Raw genomic sequence first — 21,716 nt, forward strand, 5'->3', positions numbered from 1 at the left:
TAATATGTGCAAATCAAATGCTCAGGGCCAAATCTGTTAATTCACATTCTTCGTAGCAGGTGTAAATTTATGCCGCAGCATTTGTACTCTATTGAGGATGGATCTGAACCTATTTTATAAAGCCAGATAAACATGAGGTTGCCATTATAAAATAGACATCTTTTTGGATTTTTCACATAGGCATCCTGTTATAAAATCAAGCCTGTAGGTCTTAAAGATTTACTCCCTAGTGTATATCATGGTGTACTGCATCTTGGATGCTATCTTAGTTCACTTGAATTTGCAGAAATAAGGGTCACCAAGCAAGTTGTGGGTGATATCTTTCTATCTTTTTGGAACTATCCAGCTCATTTTCGAAAGAGAAGGGCTCCCATCTTCCGACACAAATCGGAAGATGGGCGTCCTTCTCACAAGGCCGCCCAAATCGGTATAAACGAAAGCCGATTTTTTTTGACACCCTCAATTGCTTTCCGTCGCGGGGACGACCAAACTTCAAGGGGGCGTGTCGGCAGTGTACCGAAGGCAGGATGGGGGCATGGTTAACAGATGGGCGTCCGCGGCCGATAATGGAAAAAAAAGGGCATCCATGACGAGCACTTGGCCGACTTTACTTAGTCCAATTTGTTTTCACGTCCAAGCCTTAAAAAGGTGCCCAAACTGACCAGATGACCACTGGAGGGAATCGGGGATGACCTCCCCTTACTCCCCCAGTGGTCACCAACCCCCTCCCACCCCAAAAAAACAAATTACAAAACATTTTTCCAGCCTCTATGCCAGCCTCAAATGTCATACCCAGCTCCATCACAGCACTATGCAGGTCCCTGGAGCAGTTTTTAGTGGGTACTACAGTGCACTTCAAGCAGGCAGACCCAGGCCCATCTCCCCCCACCTGTTACACTTGTGGTGGTAAATGAGCGCCCTCCAAAACCCACCCAAAACCCACTGTATCCACATCTAGGTGCCCCCCTTCACCCTTTAAGGGCTATGGTAGTGTTGTACAGTTGTGGGTATTGGGTTTGGGGGGGGGTTGGGGGGCTTAGCACCCAAGGTAAGGGAGCTATGCACCTGGGAGCAATTTCTGAAGTCCACCGCAGTGCCCCCTAGGGTGCCCGGTTGGTGTCGTGGCTTGTGAGGGGGGGGGATCAGTGCACTACGAATGCTGGCTCCTCCCATGACCAAATGGCTTGATTTTGGTCGTTTTTGAGATGGCCGTCCTCGGTTTCCATTATCGGCGAAAACCGAGGTCGCCCATCTCTAAGGTCGACCTAAATGTTGAGATTTGGCTGTCCCCAACCGTATTATTGAAACGAAAGATGGACGCCCATCTTGTTTCGATAATACAGGTTTCCCTGCCCCTTTGCCGGGCCGTCATTAGAGATGGGCGCCCTTAGAGATGGGCGCCCCCGTTCGATTATGCCCCTCCACATGTCTTTCATTGGGAAATGAACTAGTGACATTTTATATACAAACAAACAGTGGAGATGATCTTTGATCATTGACCAATTGTGCTGAATTGACTTTATTAGCTTCAAAAATGACTCGACCATGTTTCAGCTTTATAGCCTGCATCAGGGGTCTGACATCATCTAGAATTATGGTATATAGCAACCATAATAAACTGGTAAATCCAAATATACTGGACACGTAAAGAATGCTTAACAGTTCAAAACTCAATGATCTCGAAGGTCAACTACACTCAGCATCAGCGTAATTGTGAGTGCTTTACGGTTGCTATATACCATAATTCTAGATGATGTCAGACTCCTGATGCAGGCTATAAAGCCGAAACAGGGCCCATGTCGAATCGTCTTTGAAGATATGATGTCAATTCAGCATGATAGGTGGAGGGAACTTCCGGTGGCAAGATGGCGATCTAACGCATACACGAGACGCTCCTGCTGCCTTGAAATAATATTTCCTAAAAAAAGTTTGGTTACTTACAATGCCTCACACCAAAAGAAAGGCGATTACCAGGGGTCAACTGCCGGTGGCCAGGACATCGTCTCCGCGGCAGCAAACACTGGAGCGCTTCGTAGTAAACCAATCTCGCGAAGCTGGAGAGACGAGACCCGCGATGGACGCCATCGTAGGAGCGCCGACGCCCCAGGGTTTGGACATCTCTCTCTCGCCCCCAGAGATTATTCCACCTCCATGCCCGGCAACACAAAGGAAAGAGCAAGGTCTGTTCGAAGCAACGGAAGGCGTTGAAGCTAACATTCAGTCCGGCAGTGCCTTTCTTGAGTTTGCGACGGAAGAAAGCATGGAAGAAGTAAACCCGGCAGAAATAACGTTGACTTCAATTTGGAAAGCGCTTCAGGATCTAAAACAAATTGTTTCTAAATCCGTTCGAGAAACTACTTCAATTGGGACAAAAATGACTCAGTTAACGGAATCCTTGGATAAGGTACGTTCAGAGACAATGGCTAAAATATCCCAGAATTATGAGGAAATAAAAAGTATTAAGACTACGGCTGATTCACTGGTAAAAGATAAACTTTTGCTTCATAGAAAAATGGAACAGTTAGAAAATTTCAATAAAAGATTGACTCTTAGAGTTATAAACTTCCCCATAATACCTGGGATATCTCCAAATGATTTATTTAAAAAATATCTAACTGAGAATCTGAACTTACCATCTCAAGCTATCCCTCCATGCAATAAAATTTATTATTTAAAAATATTGACAAAGAAGAATGAACCTGCACAAGAGGGTAATGAAATAGATCTTCAGAATTTAACGGCTATATTGGAAGAATCCATAACTGAAGTGACAACTCGTGGAACTTTAATTATTTCCTTAATATTTGAGCAAGACTTAAGTTCATTGATGAGATTATACTTTAAAAATTTTCAGAAACCATTTTATGGTCAAAGAATATGGATTTATCCTGACGTTACTAGAGTAACTCAGGAAAGACGTAGAAAATTTTTGTTACAAAGGGATAGAGTGAGAGAAATGGGAGCTTCATTTCTACTCGCCTACCCCTGTAAATGTATTGTCAAATATTTGAATAACAAGTATATTTTTTATGATCCTGAACAATCACAGGGTTTTGTAGATAGGAAAAACTTAAATTGAGAATAATTATTAGAAATAGCGAGAAACATCAGAAGTAAAGCCACTGACATATAGACAATGTTTTCTTTTATTAATCTCTCCTATAAGATTTTCACCACTTTCCCCCCTTTGAAGATTGAGGTCTGAGAAAGAGATAGGATTGTTGTTATAATATTTTTTGTTTGAGACCTGTTGGTCCAGATGTTTATTTTTCTTTACATGATCTCTGTGTTTCCACAAGTATGTTGTTACTACAACTTGTATATTGTTTAAATAATAATAAAATAAAATTTAAAAAAAATTCAGCATGATAGGTCACTGATCACTGGTCATCTCCACTGTTTGTTTGTTTGTTTGTTTGTTTGTGTTTAGTACTATGGAGGTTGTTCTTTCCTGGTTTGGTTTGTGACATTTTATATAGCAATGCAAAGCTCCTATCACCTAAACCACTAGGCCAGCCTGATCATGAATATTCTATATTAACTGACTTAAACATGCATGCTGTAAGGTATTTAACATTATTTCTAAAAATATCCTTTGACTTTTATCCATTCCAGAACAGCATTTCTAAAGCTGCAGTAAACCAGCTGGCCTCACTGTACAACACAAAGTACACCTATGGTTCAGGAGCCGCAACAATCTGTAAGTCACAGCTTTATGGAGTAATTACAGTCAGAGGCCCAATTCTCCTGCAAAATACATATGTGGCATTTTGGTTTTTACTTTGCTTATTCTGCTCTTTTATTGTTTTGATTTCTTTACATGTTGCTTTTCTTTTATGCTTTGTCTTCCCATTCCCCTGTCCCTTCCCTCCACTCTAGGCTGTTTCCCTTTTCTTCATTTTTCAGTTCTCATCTTGAGTTCAGCCTTTCTCCCCAGTGCCCTGACTGAAGAAATAGTACAATGTTTATGCCTGCATGCTTAAATAAGAGTGCAAATAATTCAGCCATAATAAACAAGGAAGGTATTAACTGGTTATTAGGAAAAGATATGTGCATATCAACCAATTAGCTGCAAGTTCTAGAGGGTACTAAATATATTCCATTCTCTTTTAGATTCATACCCCACTCACAAAGACAAAGAGACACTGCTAACCCTAGTTATTAGTTATTAATAACTAGGCCTCATTGCATAAAATGGGATCTATGCTAAAATAGCACAAGCTAGTGATAAAATAACATGCCTTAAGGATAGCCCGCTTCGATAACTTCCCCCCTCTGTGAAATCTGAAGAGCATTTGATGATGTAGAATGACCCAACCAACGTTTTGCTTCATCTGGCATCAGTAACTAGAGATCCAGGGGGCAGGGACGGACATTGTCATGCTGAGTCTTTTTTTTTTTTTTTTTTGCTTCTTGCATCGTCTTAATCTCCATGGCAAGTTTTTTAAAAGCCAACTATTGGGGAAAAAAGGTTCTTCTCAACCAAGGGTTAACATTATTTTAAATAAAAGGAGGTATTTAGAGCACTTTTGAGGTCTTCTTTCCTTGTCTTCTAAAGTGGATGGGGCCTCCTTAGCAAATACACATTCTAAGTTGAACGGCTATTTTTTTTATTTTTGCTAAGAACCAGATTCAGTAAACAGCGCAAAAGTTAGGCGCCATTAAGATCCGCACTTAGCTCTGAGCAACCTTTATAGAATAGCGCTTTGTGCAGATTCCTATGCCCGAGGATGTATGCCTGCTGAAACCTGCTGTAAATGCTGGCATACAACCAATGGGGGTCTTTTACTAAGGCGCAATCACATTTTTGGTCTGCGTTAAAATTGTAGGCGTGCTAAATATTAGAGATGCCAATGCATTCCTATGGGCATCTCTAACATTTGAGCGCGCCCACAATTTTAGTGCACGTTAAAAACATGAGTGCGCCTTAGTAAAGGGGGCCCCTATTCTTTAACACTGTTCCCACATTTTTGTAACACCCCTGACCCATCCACGACCTCCTCTGGCCATGTCCTTTTTGAGTTGCGCACAAAGCAATTTATGCATGCAGTGTTATAGAATAGTGCATAGGTAGAACTGTGCGTGCCCTAATTAGTGCCAATTAACATTAATACTTGATCATTAATGGCTCATTAACTAATTAGTTTGCGCACCGATCTTGGATTCCGTGGCCAAATTTGAATGACCTTTGTAGAATCCGGGGACGTCTATTTTTTTAAACCTAGTACGATTCCTTTGCTCTCACCACTATATATTACTACTACTACTACTACTATTTAGCATTTCTATAGCGCTACAAGGCGTACTCAGCGCTGCACAAACATAGAAGAAAGACAGTCCCTGCTCAAAGAGCTTACAATCTAATAGACAAAAAATAAATAAAGTAAGCAAATTAAATCAATTAATGTGAATGGGAAGGAAGAGAGGAGGGTAGGTGGAGGCTAGTGGTTACAAGTGGTTACGAGTCAAAAGCAATATTAAAGAGGTGGGCTTTCAGTCTAGATTTAAAGGTGGCCAAGGATGGGGCAAGACGTAGGGGCTCAGGAAGTTTATTCCAGGCGTAGGGTGCAGCGAGACAGAAGGCGTTAAGTCTGGAGTTGGCAGTAGTGGAGAAGGGAACAGATAAGAAGGATTTATCCATGGAGCGGAGTGCACGGGAAGGGGTGTAGGGAAGGACGAGTGTGGAGAGATACTGGGGAGCAGCAGAGTGAGTACATTTATAGGTTAGTAGAAGAAGTTTGAACAGGATGCGAAAACGGATAGGGAGCCAGTGAAGGGTCTTGAGGAGAGGGGTAGTATGAGTAAAGCGACCCTGGTGGAAGATGAGACGGGCAGCAGAGTTTTGAACCGACTGGAGAGGGGAAAGGTGACTAAGTGGGAGGCCAGCAAGAAGCAGATTGCAGTAGTCTAAACGAGAGGTGACAAGGGTGTGGATGAGGGTTTGGTAGAGTGCAAGGAAAGAAAATAAGAACAGCCAGCTATGTGTGTGTAGATTTGCATGTGCGTACCCAAATAATAATACTTTGATCCAAAACATCCTCTCTTCCACATCAGCACAGACTTTAATCTGAGTAATTGTTGATTTGATTAAGCACATTCAGCGCTACTGATTAGCAGTGCGCTGAATGCGAAGCCCATTCAATTCCCATAGGCTTCTTCGCATTCAGCGCACAATAATTGGTAGCATCGCTTTGTAAAATGAACCCTAAATCTTTAATAGTTCACTTCCACCCGTCAAGGGCAAAGAACTGTGAAAATGGTACGCCTCATGTGATAAATGCCAATGCCATTTTTTTTTTTTTTTTTTTTTTTTATTATTAATAATAAAGTGTACATCCATATACATAGACTTAGAAATAACAGAATTGACTTTAAGGCAGAAAAGAAAAACCAGTACTTACAACCAAATGGTTAAAGTATAACACACTGATTTACATTTGTCCCCAATAATAGGATCAAGATACTAGGAAATATCAACAAAGAAAAAATTAATAATTAACGGAGGGGGCAGCTCGAATATCTACAGCCAACTTTAACAGCACTTAAATTAGGGAGGCAAGGCTACAGGTGATCTAACTGTTTCCTTAGATGATATGAATTGTAATAATTTTAAAGGGGAAAAGAATATGTAATTATTAGCTTCATACGTTATGAAGCATTTACATGGAAATTTTAACAGGAAAGTTGCACCCAAATTAGTCACTCTAGTTTTGTAAGATAGAAATTCCTTCCTCCTTTTTTGAGTGCTTCTTGCCAAATCTGGAAAAATTTGAATTTTCCCCCAAAAAAATATATCATTTAAATGACGAAAGTAAAGTCTTAAAATGTTATTTCTATCCAGTTCAAGAGCGAAGGAGACAATCAGCGTAGTTCTCTCTGTGACTATCTCCAGAGAGGTTTCCAGAAACTCAGTAAGATTTAAATCAGGAGGATTCTGTGGTTGATTTTCCCCTTTTTCAGTTCCTGAAATATATTGAGTCCTCGTAATAGGAGGACAAGCCTCCATAGGTATCCCCAATATCTCATTAAAGTATTTCTTAAGAATATCAGTAGCTGAAATCAAGGGAGATTTAGGAAACCTCAAGAACCTGAGATTATTCCTCCTTCCGTTTTCTAATGTTTGATTCTGTTCTTTTCATTCCTTTTTCTCTAACTGCAGACCTTGCTGCCGGTGGATCAGATGACTGGGCTTATGACTTGGGCGTTAAGTACTCATTCACCTTTGAACTACGTGACACTGGCAGATATGGTTTTGCCCTGCCTGAATCACAAATTAAAGCGACCTGTGAGGAGACCTTCCTGGCAGTAAAATACATCGCTAACCATGTCCTCAACAATCCCTATTAAAGAAGGAATTCAGAGTTATTAAAGAAAATTTGTTTTACATATTCCATGTGCACTGTTGCATTTCTTTGTTTCATTCAATGAAATTACCATATAACTCACTGACTGGAATTAGTAAGCCAGGGGCCAATGCTCAAACTACTTATCCTGTTCATTTTTGTAGGTAACTGAACAAATCATGGCTCGTCAAATTTCAGGCTTGCAGACTACTTAACCAATGTCCAGTGAAAAGCAGGTTTTAAGAGGGCGGGTGAAGGGATGCGCTGAGGGTGCAGGTATCAATAAAATGGATAGCAATGATATCAGTGCTATCTGATTAAAGATAACCAGTTAAGACTGGTTGGGACAAATGCTTGTCCTAAAGTTATCTAGATTCAAATATCTGCTTAACTGTTGTATTTGTATAAATCTAACTGTGGCCATTAATTAATTGATAGTGGAAGAAACAAAATTATCAACCAAAATAAATTTTCAAAAGGAAAAGGGGGAAAACTCAATAGTAACATAAATCTGTTCTGATAATTTCCCATGAGTCCACAAGAGGAATCTGAAGAGAAGGCAATAAGGAAAAAGGAGCTGAAAAGAAAAAAGAAAACAGATAGAAACACATTGCGTAACTCTGCCAAAACTTGACTAATTTCAATCAAATTTGGCATATATCTTCCTGAATAAATTTGTAATAACACACAAAAACAGTGAAAGTGACTCAAAAAATGCACCATCGATGTTCCCAAGGGTCTAAACGTTTATTTTCCAACAAGCAAGACTCGACACAGCAGTGTTTCGGCCTATCTGGCCTGCCTCAGGAGTCTTCTAACGTCTGTCTGGTCACAAAAGAATGCTGTGGTATAGTATGCTGTAGAGTGTATCCATCGATTGCGTTAATCTTGGTGGGAACTACTGCACGCCAGGAATATGCAATTCTACTATCTAAGTATCACTTCTCAATACTGGCATCAAAACGTCCATAGTCGAAAACAAAACCAGCTATGGTAAGGGCTCCGGCGTTAGCCCGGCAGTAACCAGGCAGTGAATGGCGCTACCCAATTATCACCAGGCGTGCCCCTGCACTGTAAAAAAAAAAGCTCTGTCATACAGGAAATGGTGCACGGTGGGGGCCGGAATTACCACCGGGCTCCCACCGAATCACTGTGCGGCAAGCTAGCAGTAGCACTGCACTTTTGTAAAAGGGACCCATAATGATCATAACCAAATTTAATCAAACATTTACAAGGAATACATAGGAGAACCTCATTCCTAAGAGCTATCATTCTTGGTACAATAATGCTTTCTTCCTTTTAGAATATACATTTCTACAAATATCTGAGATACTAAGCCTAGGGGGAAGAGTCATAGTTATAATTAGGTAGGTCTGGGTGCTCAGGGAAGGGATCATGGCTTGAATTGGGGGTCCCAGAGCTGGAAGAGGGTTCATCTGGTGGGGTTTGGGGGATGTGGAATGCAGTTAACTGGCAATGTGCCTTGAGGCAAATAAAAATCTGACTGAGATTTATTTTATCTAGACACATGTTCCCATTGAAAAATGAGAAGTACATGTCTATGTTTGGGGTATGCCCATACCATGCCCCTGTCATACCCCCTTTATATCTCTGCAACCTGGGAGGTATGCATGTCCAAATAGCAGCTTTCTAAAATCACTATTTGGATGTGCAACTGATCTAGATGAGTAAATGTTGCTATTTAATTGAATAGATTCTTACAAAATGACCTAAATATCATCAACAGTCCCAGAACCCTAGGCTTTGTACTGATTTATAATCTAGTATCTTAGAGGAAAGCTGGCCTTGTAAGATCACCATGTGTGTGTATGTCCCTCTGTAAGTTCCCCATCCCCTAATAACTTTTGCACTATTCATTTGATTTCTGCCACAGATTCTACACCAACCTTTTATCCCGCATCTTGCACTTATCATGTGCTCTTGACACTCAAACAGATTCACTGGTTTTTTTTTTTTTCTTTCTGTATAGGGAAACAGACCCGTTCAGTTCAGTTCAGTTGTAATCTACAAGAAGTCAAAGCATATTGTGATATCATAAAGCTGTCCTGACCTTGAGTCCTGTTAGACTCTGGTCACACGGCAGAAACAGAGTCACATGCCATGAAAGTCAACTTGCTCTAAAGAAGAAAAAGAGAAATTATCTCAAGGAGGTCAGAACTCATGGTTATCTCAATGACCTTTTTTAAAGTTGGCCTGTCCTTGATTAGTACTCCTTACCTAATTTCCTGATGAGATCATCATATCTGTGTGTTTCATCTGTCCATCATCCATAACAGAAGCTTTTGAACTATGCATCCAATTTCATTCACACATCTGACACAGACAGTACTCAAGGAAACTAGGTACCATAAAATGTTTACATATCTCTTTGTTAATTGCAAAATTATTTCCCCCCTAGGGTTCTCCATGCTCTGGAAACCATATTAAAGTATAAATTATTGTGGTGTAAGGATACATGTCTAACCACAGCATTACAAGATAATATGATGTAAACAAGAAGATGTTATGAATTGCAATGAGATGTTAAAGCCACAGGCTCTAATCAGCAAATGTAACATTCAAGGCAGGATTAAGGCATAGTTATGTTATGTTAATAGGGATTTATTACTCGCCAACTCTCTTAAGTAAGATTCAAGGCGAGTTACAATTACTCAGAAAGTAAGAGACTGGTAACAACCATCAGGAATTACAAATAAAAACAAATTCAAACTTAACACCCAATACTATAACCCCCAGGACCTAGTGAACAAATATGTTTTCAGGGCTTTACAGAATAAAAAGTAATTATTTAACGAGTGAAGTTCAAAAGGAAGGTTATTGCAGTAATGCAAAAAGAAAGATTTAGAAAAAAAAACAGTTTTAAACCGTACACCCTTAGCAGAAGGAAGAGCTAACAACAAATACTTGCAACTCCTAGAAGTCGTCCTAGACTTTAATAGATTCACCAACTAGGAATCATCTTCAGGGCAAGTGCCATCCAGAACTTAAACACTAAAAAAAAGCAAAAAGAGTTCCAAGTGTCTAAACATTTTATGTTTTGTCCATTTTGTCTGTTAAGGTATCAGTTAAACTGTTATGAATCTGTTAGAATTCTGCTAGTCAGACAGGGGAATGCTTGGAATCGCTCCTGATTGGTCCGTCAGGGGCTGAGCTGGTGTCAGTCTGATCTACTTAAGCTTACCTTTCCCTACAGCCCCTGCTTTGGCATTATTCCTGTTCTGCTGAAGCCTTACCTGTGCTCTGTCTGAGCTATCTGCTCTGTGCTTTAGTGGGGTTTGATTACTCCTTTCTTGCCTGTAGTTTCTGTTCCTCTGTCTCTGCTTGCCTGCTACTTCTAGTGTGTGTCTAATTACCTCTCTCACTGCACCTGGGATTCTCTGTTTGGTGGTGCTGCTGTGTGGTGAGTTCCTACCTCGGTCTGTTCCAGTTTGTTTGTTTGGTTCCTCTTCCTTTGGAGTTTGCTCTTTGTTGCTGTGTTTGTATTCTGATTTGTATGTCCTGCCCTTGTAGCAGGCTCTGGACCCTTTGTTTCTCCCCATGGGGTTTGTTTGTTTGTATGTTCTTTCCCTGTACTCCAATTAACCTATTGTTTGCAGTGTCCCTGCCTCTGGCAGCTGTGTATTTGAGCTCGGTTTAACCCTTTGTCTGCAGAGTTTCAGTTGTCTGCTTGGTGCAGTTTTCCCTTGTGTCTGTCAGTCCTTTCTTTACTGTAATTATCCTCTGTTTTGCTAAGCACTGTTCCTTTCTGTGCTGGGACCGTGTTAGGCACCGCACTCCGTTTTGCTGACTTTTCCCTCTCCTGTCCGCTGAGGGTCTCTGCTTACAGTATCTTTATTTCGCAGTCCCTCTTTTCCTTTGTGTGCCGTGGGGTACTGCTTGACGTGTTTCTGTGTGTGCTGGTGCTCTAGTTCTCGTAGAGACCTCCTTGCTTTTTCCTCTTTTTCCCCTCCCTACGTACGAGTCAATTCTGGTTAGGCTGTGAGGTCCGCATGCTTGAATTCTGAGTGAATGGGTTCCCGATAGGCCGTGAGGCCCGCCTGAATGCCCTACCTTCCCTTTTCTGGAGGTGCAAGTTGGTTGCTGCATGTGTTGCAGGACTTAGTAGCTGGGGTAGTGTATAGCTCCTGCTCGGTCCACCCCGGCCTTGGCCTAACACCTATTCTAGGCCTCGGCCTGGGCTCAAGGGCTCACAACCAGACTAACATAAACTTTTACTGGATAAATCAGAGAAAATGTTTCTTCACTCAACATGTAATTAAACTCTGGAATCCGTTGCCAGAGAATGTAGTAAAAGCAGATAGCTTAGCAGGGTTTAAAAAAGCCCACAGAAGCCTTCTCAACAGCATCTATCCTTTTCTGTTAGACAACAACCTAATCAGCACTAATATCAGCTACTCACAGACAGCTAAATACGCTGTGCTTGGCTGAAAGAGACCCCTGTCTGTGATTGGCTGAGCGAGACCTGAAGGGGCATAATCAAAAGGGAGGGACATCCAAGTAAGTGGAGCTGTGGCCAAGTGGTTAGAGCACTGGTCTTGTAATCTAGAGTTGGCCGGTTTAAATCCCACTGGTACTACTGAAAAAGCTGAGCAAAAAGAGTTTTGATTTAGGATGTCCCTGACGAGCACTTGGATTTTTTTTTTGGGGTGGGAGGGGATTGGTGACCACTGGGGGAGTAAGGGGAGGTCATCCCCAATTCCCTCGGATGGTCATTTGGTCAGTTGGGGCTCCTTTTTGAAGTTTGGTCGTGAAAAAAAAGGGACCAGGTAAAGCCGGCGAAATGCTCGTCAAGTCTGGCTTTTTTTTCCATTATCGGGGAAAGCCCGCCATCTCGTGAGCACACCCCCGTCCCGCCCCCCCTTCACTACCCTACTGATACGCCCCTTGAAATTTCGCCAGCTCCGTGACGGAAAGCAGTTGAAGCCGTCCAAAATCAGCTTTCGATTATACCGATTTGGCTGGTTTCAGGAGATCGTGTTGGAAGATGACCGGCGATCACTTTTGAAAATGAGCTGGATAGTCACATAGTAAATGACGGCAGATAAAGACCTGTACGGTCCATCCAGTCTGCCCAACAAGATAAACTCATTTTACATGGTATGTGATACTTTATATGTATACCCGAGTTTGATTTGTCCTTGCCATTCTCAGGGCACAGACCGTAGAAGTCTGCCCAGCACTCTTCTGAAGCTAACATTGAAGCCCCTTAAAATTTACACTCCAGCCCATCCCTATCTATTCAGTCACGATCAGGGCATAGACCGTAGAAGTCTGTCCAGCACTGGTTTTGTTTCCCAATTACCGGCGTCACCACCTAATCTCCGCTAAGATTCCGCAGATCCATTCCTTCAAAACTGGATTCCTTTGTGTTTATCCCACGCATGTTTGAATTCCATTACCATTTTCATCTCCACCACCTCCTGCGGGAGGGCATTCGACATATCCACCACCCCCTCCGTGAAAAAATACTTCCTGACATTACTCCTGAGTCTGCACCCCCCCCCCCCCCCCCCCCCACCCTTCAACCTCAATTCATGTCCTCTAGTTCTACCGCCTTCCCATCTCCGGAAAAGGTTCGTTTGCAGATTAATACCTTTCAAGTATTTGAATGTCTGTATCATGTTACCCCTGTTTCTCCTTTCTTCCAAGGTATATATGTTTAGGTCAGCAAGTCTCTTCTCATACAGTTTGCAACGCAAATCCCATACCATTTTTGTAGCTTTTCTTTGCACTGCTTCCAGTCATTTTACATCTTTAGCAAGATATGACCTCCAAAACTGAACACAATACTCCAAGTGGGGCCTCACCAACAACTTGTAGAGGGGCATCAACACCTCCTTTCTTCTGCTGGTTATGCTCCTCTCTATGCAGCCTAGCATCCTTCTGGCCATGGCCGTCGCCTTGTCACATTGTTTCTTCACCTTTAGATCCTCAGACACCAACACCCCAAGGTCTCTCTCCTCAGTTAAGCTTACTAATCTCTCCCCTCCTATTTGGTATCTCTCTTTTGGGTTTCATGGGCATTCTGAAATTTACGCACATAGTTATTTATATAAGATGGCCCAGTAGACGTAAATCTATATGCTGGCATTTATGCCACATTTTCATTGGTGTAAATGGATGTGTGCGGTTTTAGGCGTTGAGAGATCAACTAAGCATATTCTATATACCACGCCTATATCTAGGCATCGCTTATAGAATATACTTAATCAGCACTGATTTCCGAGCCAATTTTTTAGGTGCCATATATAGAATCTCGCCCTATATCTTCAAATTGAAACTCTTGAGAATGTAACTAGAGCAAGAAATTTAAGATTCCTGAATTTTCTTATTATTTGTTATTTGGTTCTTCTTGAGTTGCTAAAAATATATTTAAAAGATGTTTTGCAATTTCCTCTGGCTATTCTATCAATTAGTAGTTTATACTAGAAAAATGTCAGGAAGTATTTTTTCACGGAGAGAGTAGTGGATGCTTGGAATGCCCTCCCGCGGGAGGTGGTGGAAATGAAAACGGTAACGGAATTCAAACATGCGTGGGATAAGCATAAAGGAATCCTGTGCAGAAGGAATGGATCCTCAGGAGCTTAGTCAAGATCGGGAGGCGGGGCTGGTGGTTGGGAGGTGGGGATAGTGCTGGGCAGACTTATACGGTCTGTGCCAGAGCCGGTGGTGGGAGGCGGGGCTGGTGGTTGGGAGGCGGGGATAGTGCTCGGCAGACTTATATGGTCTGTGCCAGAGCCGGTGGTTGGGAGGCGGGGCTGGTGGTTGGGAGGCGGGGATAGCGCTGGGCAGACTTATACGGTCTGTGCCCTGAAGAGCACAGGTACAAATCAAAGTAGGGTATACACAAAAAGTAGCACATATGAGTTGTCTTGTTGGGCAGACTGGATGGACTGTGCAGGTCTTTTTCTGCCGTCATCTACTATGTTACTATGTTACTTGCCTAGAGCTACCAAGGTGATTAATCAGGAAGGTGCTTTTGATTTAGTTAACTCACCTGATAGTTTAGATGTTTCTACATTATACTTTGACCACAAAATGGTAAATACTTTTTTAGAAAATATCAGTATTGACATCTTCTGTTGCTCAGATTGGAAAGTGACCAATAGAGTGGCTGTTTATTCTATAATTTCCTGAGATGTTCCTAAAAATGTAGAAAAAGCAGGGAAGACGACCCGACAGGGCCGTGTTTCGGCATCAAAGCCTGCATCACGGGTCAAATAAATCTTCCTCGGTTGTCACTTGATAAAACCAAAAGAAAATCAGATAATGGAACTTCCCTCAAACTCAAGAATTTAGAAAACTATGAAGCGCCTCAGCGGCAATACACAGAAATGCAGGCTTTGATGCCGAAACACGGCTGTGTTGGGTCGTCAATTGATTATCAATAAAGTTTCTTGGATTTCCTCCACACTTGTCCTCACTTTTTTGTTTTCATTGCCTTTGATTTGCGTGAGGATTCTCCTCCCTGCGTTTTCTACATTTTTAGGAACATCTCAGGAAATTATAGAATAAACAGCCACTCTATTAGTCACTTTCCAATCTGAGCAACAGAAGATGTCAATACTGATATTTTCTAAAAAAAAGTAATTACCATTTTGTGGTCAAAGTATAATGTTTTTTTCAGATGTTGCCAAACCTACCTAACTGAGACAGAAGGCTTTTATACAACCGAAACCCACAGCTTTGGCAGTTGGAGCATCCTTTTTCCTTAGGTTTCCTTGCAAGTGTTTGGTAAACTATGGAAATAATTCATATGTATTTTTGGATCCCAAATATTTAGGGGCCTTTTTACCAAATAGCGGTAAAAAGTGGCCTTAGTGCATCCTTACATGAGTCATTCCCGCATGCAAAGGCTATTTTTACCATTTTTAGTATTAATGGTCACGCACTAATTTTCCCATTAGCGCATGGCCATTAGCACATGATCCTCTACCACCAACTATTTTGTTGTGATAGGGACTCACATGCTAAACCTGCACTAATTGGTTAGCGCGTGGCAATGCCTAACTGGAATCACATCAGAGGCTACACAAGCCTTGGAAAGGCACCTCTCTCTTCTTCCACCTCTGAGGCATATCTACCTGGGCCTGTAACTGTTTCAGGGGTCCTTTTACTAAGGTGCGCTGAAAAATGGCCTGCGCTGTTGTAGACGCATGTATTGGAAGCATGCAAGTCCATTTTTCAGCACACCTGCAAAAAAAGGCCCTTTTTTTGGCCGAAAATGGACATGCGGCAAAATGAAAATTGACTCGCATCCATTTTGCGCCTGAGACCTTACCTCCACCCATTGACTTAGCGATAAGGTCTCACACGTTAACCGGGTGGTAATCGTCAGCATGCTTACAATGTCGATTACCACCTAGTTAGCACCGTGCGCTGGAAATTTTCCAGGGTGTGTAGTGGGCGTATGTAAAAAATTAAATTACCACCTGGTCCATGCAGTAGCCAGGTGGTAGTTCCAAATTGACATGCGTTGGGCGCACGCAGGCACCTATGCAGCTTAGTAAAAGGGCCCTTCAATAATTTGGGGAGATGGCAAGAGAGTTTCCAACAAAAATTGTGCAGAAAAATATCTTATGTTGTTGGTCAAATTTCCTGATAGCTGTAGTGCGATTCAAGAGGGTCCAAGATATGCTAGACAGTAGTGTCTGTGCTGCAGGTATCCACATTCTCCCCTGATTCTGTTGTCCTTTTTGTTTTATCTCCTATAGTGAGGAATTGCCTGGAGGGGGCAGAATGTCCTGGAAAGTTAGTCACTCTTGGGGGGCAGGGGTGTTGGAACACAGGGCTGAGTTCTCAGTCAGTAGGTACCAAGGTCTACCATAGGACTGTGAAAAGCTAGTTAAAGTGAGACTATGTAAGCTGGGTCACTGGAAATGGATCTTCCCTGGTTCCATCTATCCCTCCTGTGCTTTCCTCAAGTGTACAAAAGAAGGGACACAAAGAAGAGGCTCCCTCATCTCCACAAGCACCTTACCTCCACATGGGTCTTTGAGTCTGAGCTGTATTGGCTGTTGCTGATTTTGACTGAGGGCCGGACATCATTGTATGACCATAGCTGGGAAGTAACCCAAAGAGAATGGGCCAGGACAGTTTCTTTAGCCCTTGCTTCTTTACCCTTCAGCATAGATCATATTAAAAAAAAAATCAAGAGGTCAATATAAGCCAGTTAGCTGGGTAAGACAGCCTCTTGCTTGGTTAACTGGTGCTGATTGGGTTCTGAGGGATTATTCAGCAGCACTTAATGCAGCTAAATATCTCCTCTAACTGCTAAAGCTGAAACCAGCTATTGTGCAGGTGGTCCAGGAGCAGAGTCAGGACAGTCAGCCCTTAACCAGTTAACCAGCCAAATAGAACCACATAAATAGCAATCCTGTTGTTGGCTAGTTTAATTTAACCAGTTAAGGGCTGAATATCAGCACATCCAGTTAAGTGCTGGCCAGACGCATATACATGGATATTTAATGCCAGTACCTGCACCAGCATTGAATATCTGGGAATAATTTTGGTGGTGACCTCTACAATATTAAATCATATATGATAGCGGGGATGGGACAACTTCCCTATGAAGAAAGACTAAGGAGGCTAGGGCTTTTCAGCTTGGAGAAGAGACGGCTGAGGGGAGACATGATAGAGGTATATAAAATAATGAGTGGAGTGGAACAGGTGGATGTGAAGCGTCTGTTCACACTTTCCAAAAATACTAGGACTAGGGGGCATGCGATGAAACTACAGTGTAGTAAATTTAAAACAAATAGGAGAAAATTTTTCATCACCCAACGCGTAATTAAACTCTGGAATTCGTTGCCGGAGAACGTAGTGAAGGCGGTTAGCTTGGCGGAGTTTAAAAAGGGGTTGGCCGGTTTCCTAAAGGACAAGTCCATAGACCGCTACTAAATGGACTTGGGAAAAATCTACAATTTCGGGAATAACATGTATAAAATGTTTGTACGTTTGGGTAGCTTGCCAGGTGCCCTTGACCTGGATTGGCCGCTGTTGGGAACAGGATGCTGGGCTGGATGGACCTTTGGTCTTTTCCCAGTATGGCATTACTTATGTGCTTATCTACTATAATAAAACTCACCCTCAACGTTCTGAAGACAACGTTCTGAAGTCACTCAGTCACTCCCTAAAGGGTTCGTCATTTCATGGTGGTGAAGCCATCAGACTCACCATGTCTCTCTGCCCCGCCCTCACGTCAAAGCGTGATGACGTCGAGGGCGGGTAAGCAAAACAATTAACTGACGAACCCAAGTCCGCCCCTGCCGCCACGCCCCCCCCCCACCCAAAAGACTGGCACAAGTCTCCTGCCCCTCCTCCAGCCGTCCAGCAATTCCCCTCTCTCCCCACCCCTGCCATCACGCACCCCCAAAGGCAGTCTAAGTTTCACCCCCCCCTGATGACTCCGCACCCACTACACCCACCTTCCACCCCCACCCAGGTCGTCGCTGAAGCCGCTCCCCCCTCTCCGAATGCCCACCCACACAACTGACCTGCCCAAACACAAACAGAAGATTGTAAGAAGACGGCACCGCAAGCAGCCAGCAGGCATTGGCTGTACACTCTGAAGCCGCACCTCCTCTAGCCTGACGTCAATGCCCCTGCAGGATGAACCCGTAGAGTAACATCAGAGGCTAGAGGAGGTGCGGCTTCAGAGTGTACAGCCAATGCCTGCTGGCTGCCTGCGGTACCGTCTTTCTTCTTATAATCTTCTGTTTCTGTTTGGGCAGGTCAGTTGGGTGGGGGGGCATTCGAGGAGAGGGGGAGCGGCGCCAGCAGTGACAACATGGGTGGGGGTGGAAGGGGGTGCAGTGGCAACAGACACATCGGGGGGACGGGAACCGTGACAGACGCTGGGGGGGCATGGCAAAAGGGACGGGGCGACAGGACATTCGCAGGGAGGCTGGAGGGGGGGACAGGGACACAAAATAATCGCTGGGTGGCTGGACAGGGGGGGCAGGAGAGAGAGGAAAACCGCAGGGTGGCTGCAGGGGGGCAGGGGAGAGAGGACAATCACTGGGTGGCTGGAGGGGGACAGGGGACACAGGAAAATCACTGGGTGGCTGGACGGGGGGCAGGGGAGACAGGACAATCGCTGGGTGGCTGGAGGGGGGGCAGGGGAGAGAAGACAATCGCTGGGTGGCTGGAGGGGGGGCAGGGGACACAGAAGAATAGCAGGGTGGCTAGAGGGAGGGCAAGGGAGATAGGACAATCACTGGGCAGCTGAAGGAGGGGCAGGAGAGAGAGAACAAATGCAGGGTAGCTGGAGGGGGTGCAGGGAATATAGAAGAATCACTGGGTTCCTGGAGGGGGAGCAGGGGACACAGGAAACTCGCTGGGTGGCTGCAGGGGGGCAAGGGACAGAGGAGACTCGCTGGTGGGCTAGAGGAGGGGCAAGGGAGAGAACACCATCGGTGGATGGCTGCAGGGGGACAAGGGAAAAAGTATAATCGCTGGGTGGCTGGAGGGGAAGCAGGGGAGAGAGGAGAATCGCAGGGTGGCTGCAGGGGGGACAGAGGAGACACACTCGCACCCAGCAGTCTCACTCTCTCTCTCTCTCACACACACACACACACACTCGCACATTCACTCTCTCTCTCTCTCTCTCTCTCTCTCTCTCTCTCTCTCTCACAGTCAATCTCACACATACTCTCTCAAACATACACACTACAAGGAAAACCTTGCTAGCGCCCGTTTCATTTGTGCCAGAAACGGGCCTTTTTTACTAGTGTACTTATATTATTAAGGTCCAACACGAAGGTTAAAAAGTTGTTGTGTTTTTTTAAGAGCACTATTAACTGGACACACCCAATTCCCAATGATCATATTCAGCAATTAACCATGATTATGTCCCTGAAGCTTTTCTAACTGAAAATGGCAAAGTAAGTTTTGACATGCAATTGCAATTTTTCTGCATATGTAGGACTGCAAAAAAATTAGTGCCACTGGGTATCTGTGCTTAGCTCACAGCATAGCAAGATGTGAACTTTGTTTAATCGCATCATATCTTCCTGTTTTTCTGTGAGAAGAAGTCACTTGATCAAGCAGATATAAAAGTGGCAAGGAACGTTTGAGAAAGAAAGCAGAATCATGAAGTCTGCACTGCTTGTGGCTTTGATTGCAGCTTCTCATGCCGTTGCAGGCACTCGACGTTTTGATGGGTAGGACAATGTCAATACTACCAGACTTGGAGAGGATTGTCCAGAAGAAATATTAGGTCTCATATGCTTGCCAACTCTGATTTTTATTTCTATTGTTGTTTTAACAGAGACAAGGTTTACCGAGTTAGACCAAAAAATGAAAAACAAGTGGATTTCATAAAACATTTGGCCAAGACTGTACAAGTAAGATCATATTCAGGTTTTCTGGGCCTTCCGGATTGGTTTTCTAAATTGTGTTGCATTTTATATTAATTTTAATTAGAATATTTTTCTTTAAGTTATAGAAGTCAATATATTCTTGCCTTGAAAAGCTAATCAAAAATATAGTTAGTCCAATAAAGAAGGTATCATCTTATTTTTTTTTTGTTTGTTTTAAAGTACAGTCTCGCTTATCTACTACTACTACTACTATTTAGCATTTCTATAGCGCTACAAGGCGTACGCAGCGCTGCACAAACATAGAAGAAAGACAGTCCCTGCTCAAAGAGCTTACAATCTAATAGACAAAATAAATAAATAAATAAAGTAAGCAAATCAAATCAATTAATGTGAACGGGAAGGAAGAGAGGAGGGTAGGTGGAGGCGAGTGGTTACAAGTGGTTACAAGTCAAAAGCAATGTTAAAGAGGTGGGTTTTCAGTCTAGATTTAAAAGATTTTAAAAGATTGGTTTAAAAGATTAGTATTGTGAGTTATTTTGTTCTAATACAGTGAGTTTGTTTGAAGCTTTGTGAGTGTATACTTCACCCTGTAAGTGTGGTATGTTTGTAAAAGAGTGTTTTCCTATTTTTAGTTTCCCTTTCTGATGAAGACTTTTGAAACTCGGCCAGAGTTAAAGGGAGCAGTTATTTTGATGGCAAGATTGGAATGGATGAATGATATGTGATTTTAATGAAGCACAAGCACGAGCACAATATACCCCAAGGGAAGTGAAATAATTATGTGAATATGAGTGTATATCGCATTGTGGGTTGGTTTTTGTAAGATATGTGGGGGAAGTGAGATCAGGGTGTCATGAATTAACATTTACCTCCTTTAGGTTCAAACAAATGTTGAACTGTATGTTTTATTATCCATGTATTAGATGGTAATAAGGAAAGCACCATAATCTATGGGTGGAGGTTTGAGCTCAAGTCTAGCAATATTTAATGTGAATAGTTTATGACTTATACATATGTATTATAAATATACGCATACACCGGTGATTAAGATCTACTTGGGCTCAGCTGTATGTACATACACAAATATTAGGAGGTGGAACATCATATGTGCAATGATGGTTCCATTGTGACACCACCACATATTCCTCTTGGGGATATAATGGGTGTAAACGGTATGGTCTGAGCACATTTAAAATAATTTAAAACACTTTATAGTATTTTTTTAAAGTGCATACATAAAAATAAAAAAAGATAAATTATTTTGAACCCAAGTTTAATATAGTGAGTTTAAGGTTTAACTTGGTTTGTGGATTTGTTCTTCCTGATTTTTTGTGATTAGATTTAAAGGTGGCCAAGGATGGGGCAAGACGTAGGGGCTCAGGAAGTTTGTCAATCAATCCACCTGGATTGATGGTACTGAAAAGACATCAGATATGAAGGCAGTATCATTGCAAACATAAACTGGACCAACCCATTGTAGGATAAGTGAAAAGTCAGATAATAAGGAAAACAATGCATAAACTCCCTTGCCTAATTTTTGTCTCTTACCATTTCTCTTATTGTATTGTCGTTTTTACTTATCCTATGTTAGCCACATTGTGCCTGCATGCGTCGGAAAATGTGGGGTAGAAATGTACTATAAATAAATAAACATAAATATTGTTTATTAACAATATTATAGCACATTCTGCAGCATGATTGGAGTGCTAAAACATAATTACCGTATATGTGCTTGTTCTTAAACAAAGATTTTTAATAGAAATAAATGCGATGATGTCACCGGGGAGGATTAGCGAAGGTCAGATAATCGAGACTGTACTATATTTCTATTCATTACCTTTAAAAGTAGACTAACATGGCTACCACACCATTTTCTTTAAGTAAAAAAGCTTCCAACTGACATGAACTAACCTGAGTAACTGACTTAAGGTTTTACTAAATACCTACAATGTACAGAAAACAGGAAAGCAAATCTGATCACGCAAAAAACATTTTTGAAACATCACCTTATGCTTTTCCAACATGTTAT

At 42.4% G+C, this 21,716-nt stretch overlaps 2 protein-coding genes across 2 annotated transcripts in view; both read left to right on the forward strand.

Moving 5' to 3' along the window:
- The window catches only part of CPB1 (carboxypeptidase B1), a 36,745-nt gene extending 29,357 nt beyond the window's left edge, over window positions 1-7,388 (forward strand). Inside the window, exons 10-11 of the mRNA XM_030216178.1 lie at window positions 3,616-3,700; window positions 7,160-7,388. Coding sequence (XP_030072038.1) covers window positions 3,616-3,700; window positions 7,160-7,347 — 273 coding nt within the window. The 3' untranslated portion in view covers window positions 7,348-7,388. The remainder of the gene's footprint in view (window positions 1-3,615; window positions 3,701-7,159) is intronic.
- Window positions 7,389-19,443: 12,055 nt separating this feature from the next.
- The window catches only part of LOC115478660 (mast cell carboxypeptidase A-like), a 32,916-nt gene continuing 30,643 nt past the window's right edge, over window positions 19,444-21,716 (forward strand). Inside the window, exons 1-2 of the mRNA XM_030216163.1 lie at window positions 19,444-19,528; window positions 19,636-19,711. Coding sequence (XP_030072023.1) covers window positions 19,458-19,528; window positions 19,636-19,711 — 147 coding nt within the window. The 5' untranslated portion in view covers window positions 19,444-19,457. The remainder of the gene's footprint in view (window positions 19,529-19,635; window positions 19,712-21,716) is intronic.

Source organism: Microcaecilia unicolor, chromosome 10 (assembly GCF_901765095.1).
Source record: "Microcaecilia unicolor chromosome 10, aMicUni1.1, whole genome shotgun sequence".
NCBI classification, from domain to species: domain Eukaryota; kingdom Metazoa; phylum Chordata; class Amphibia; order Gymnophiona; family Siphonopidae; genus Microcaecilia; species Microcaecilia unicolor.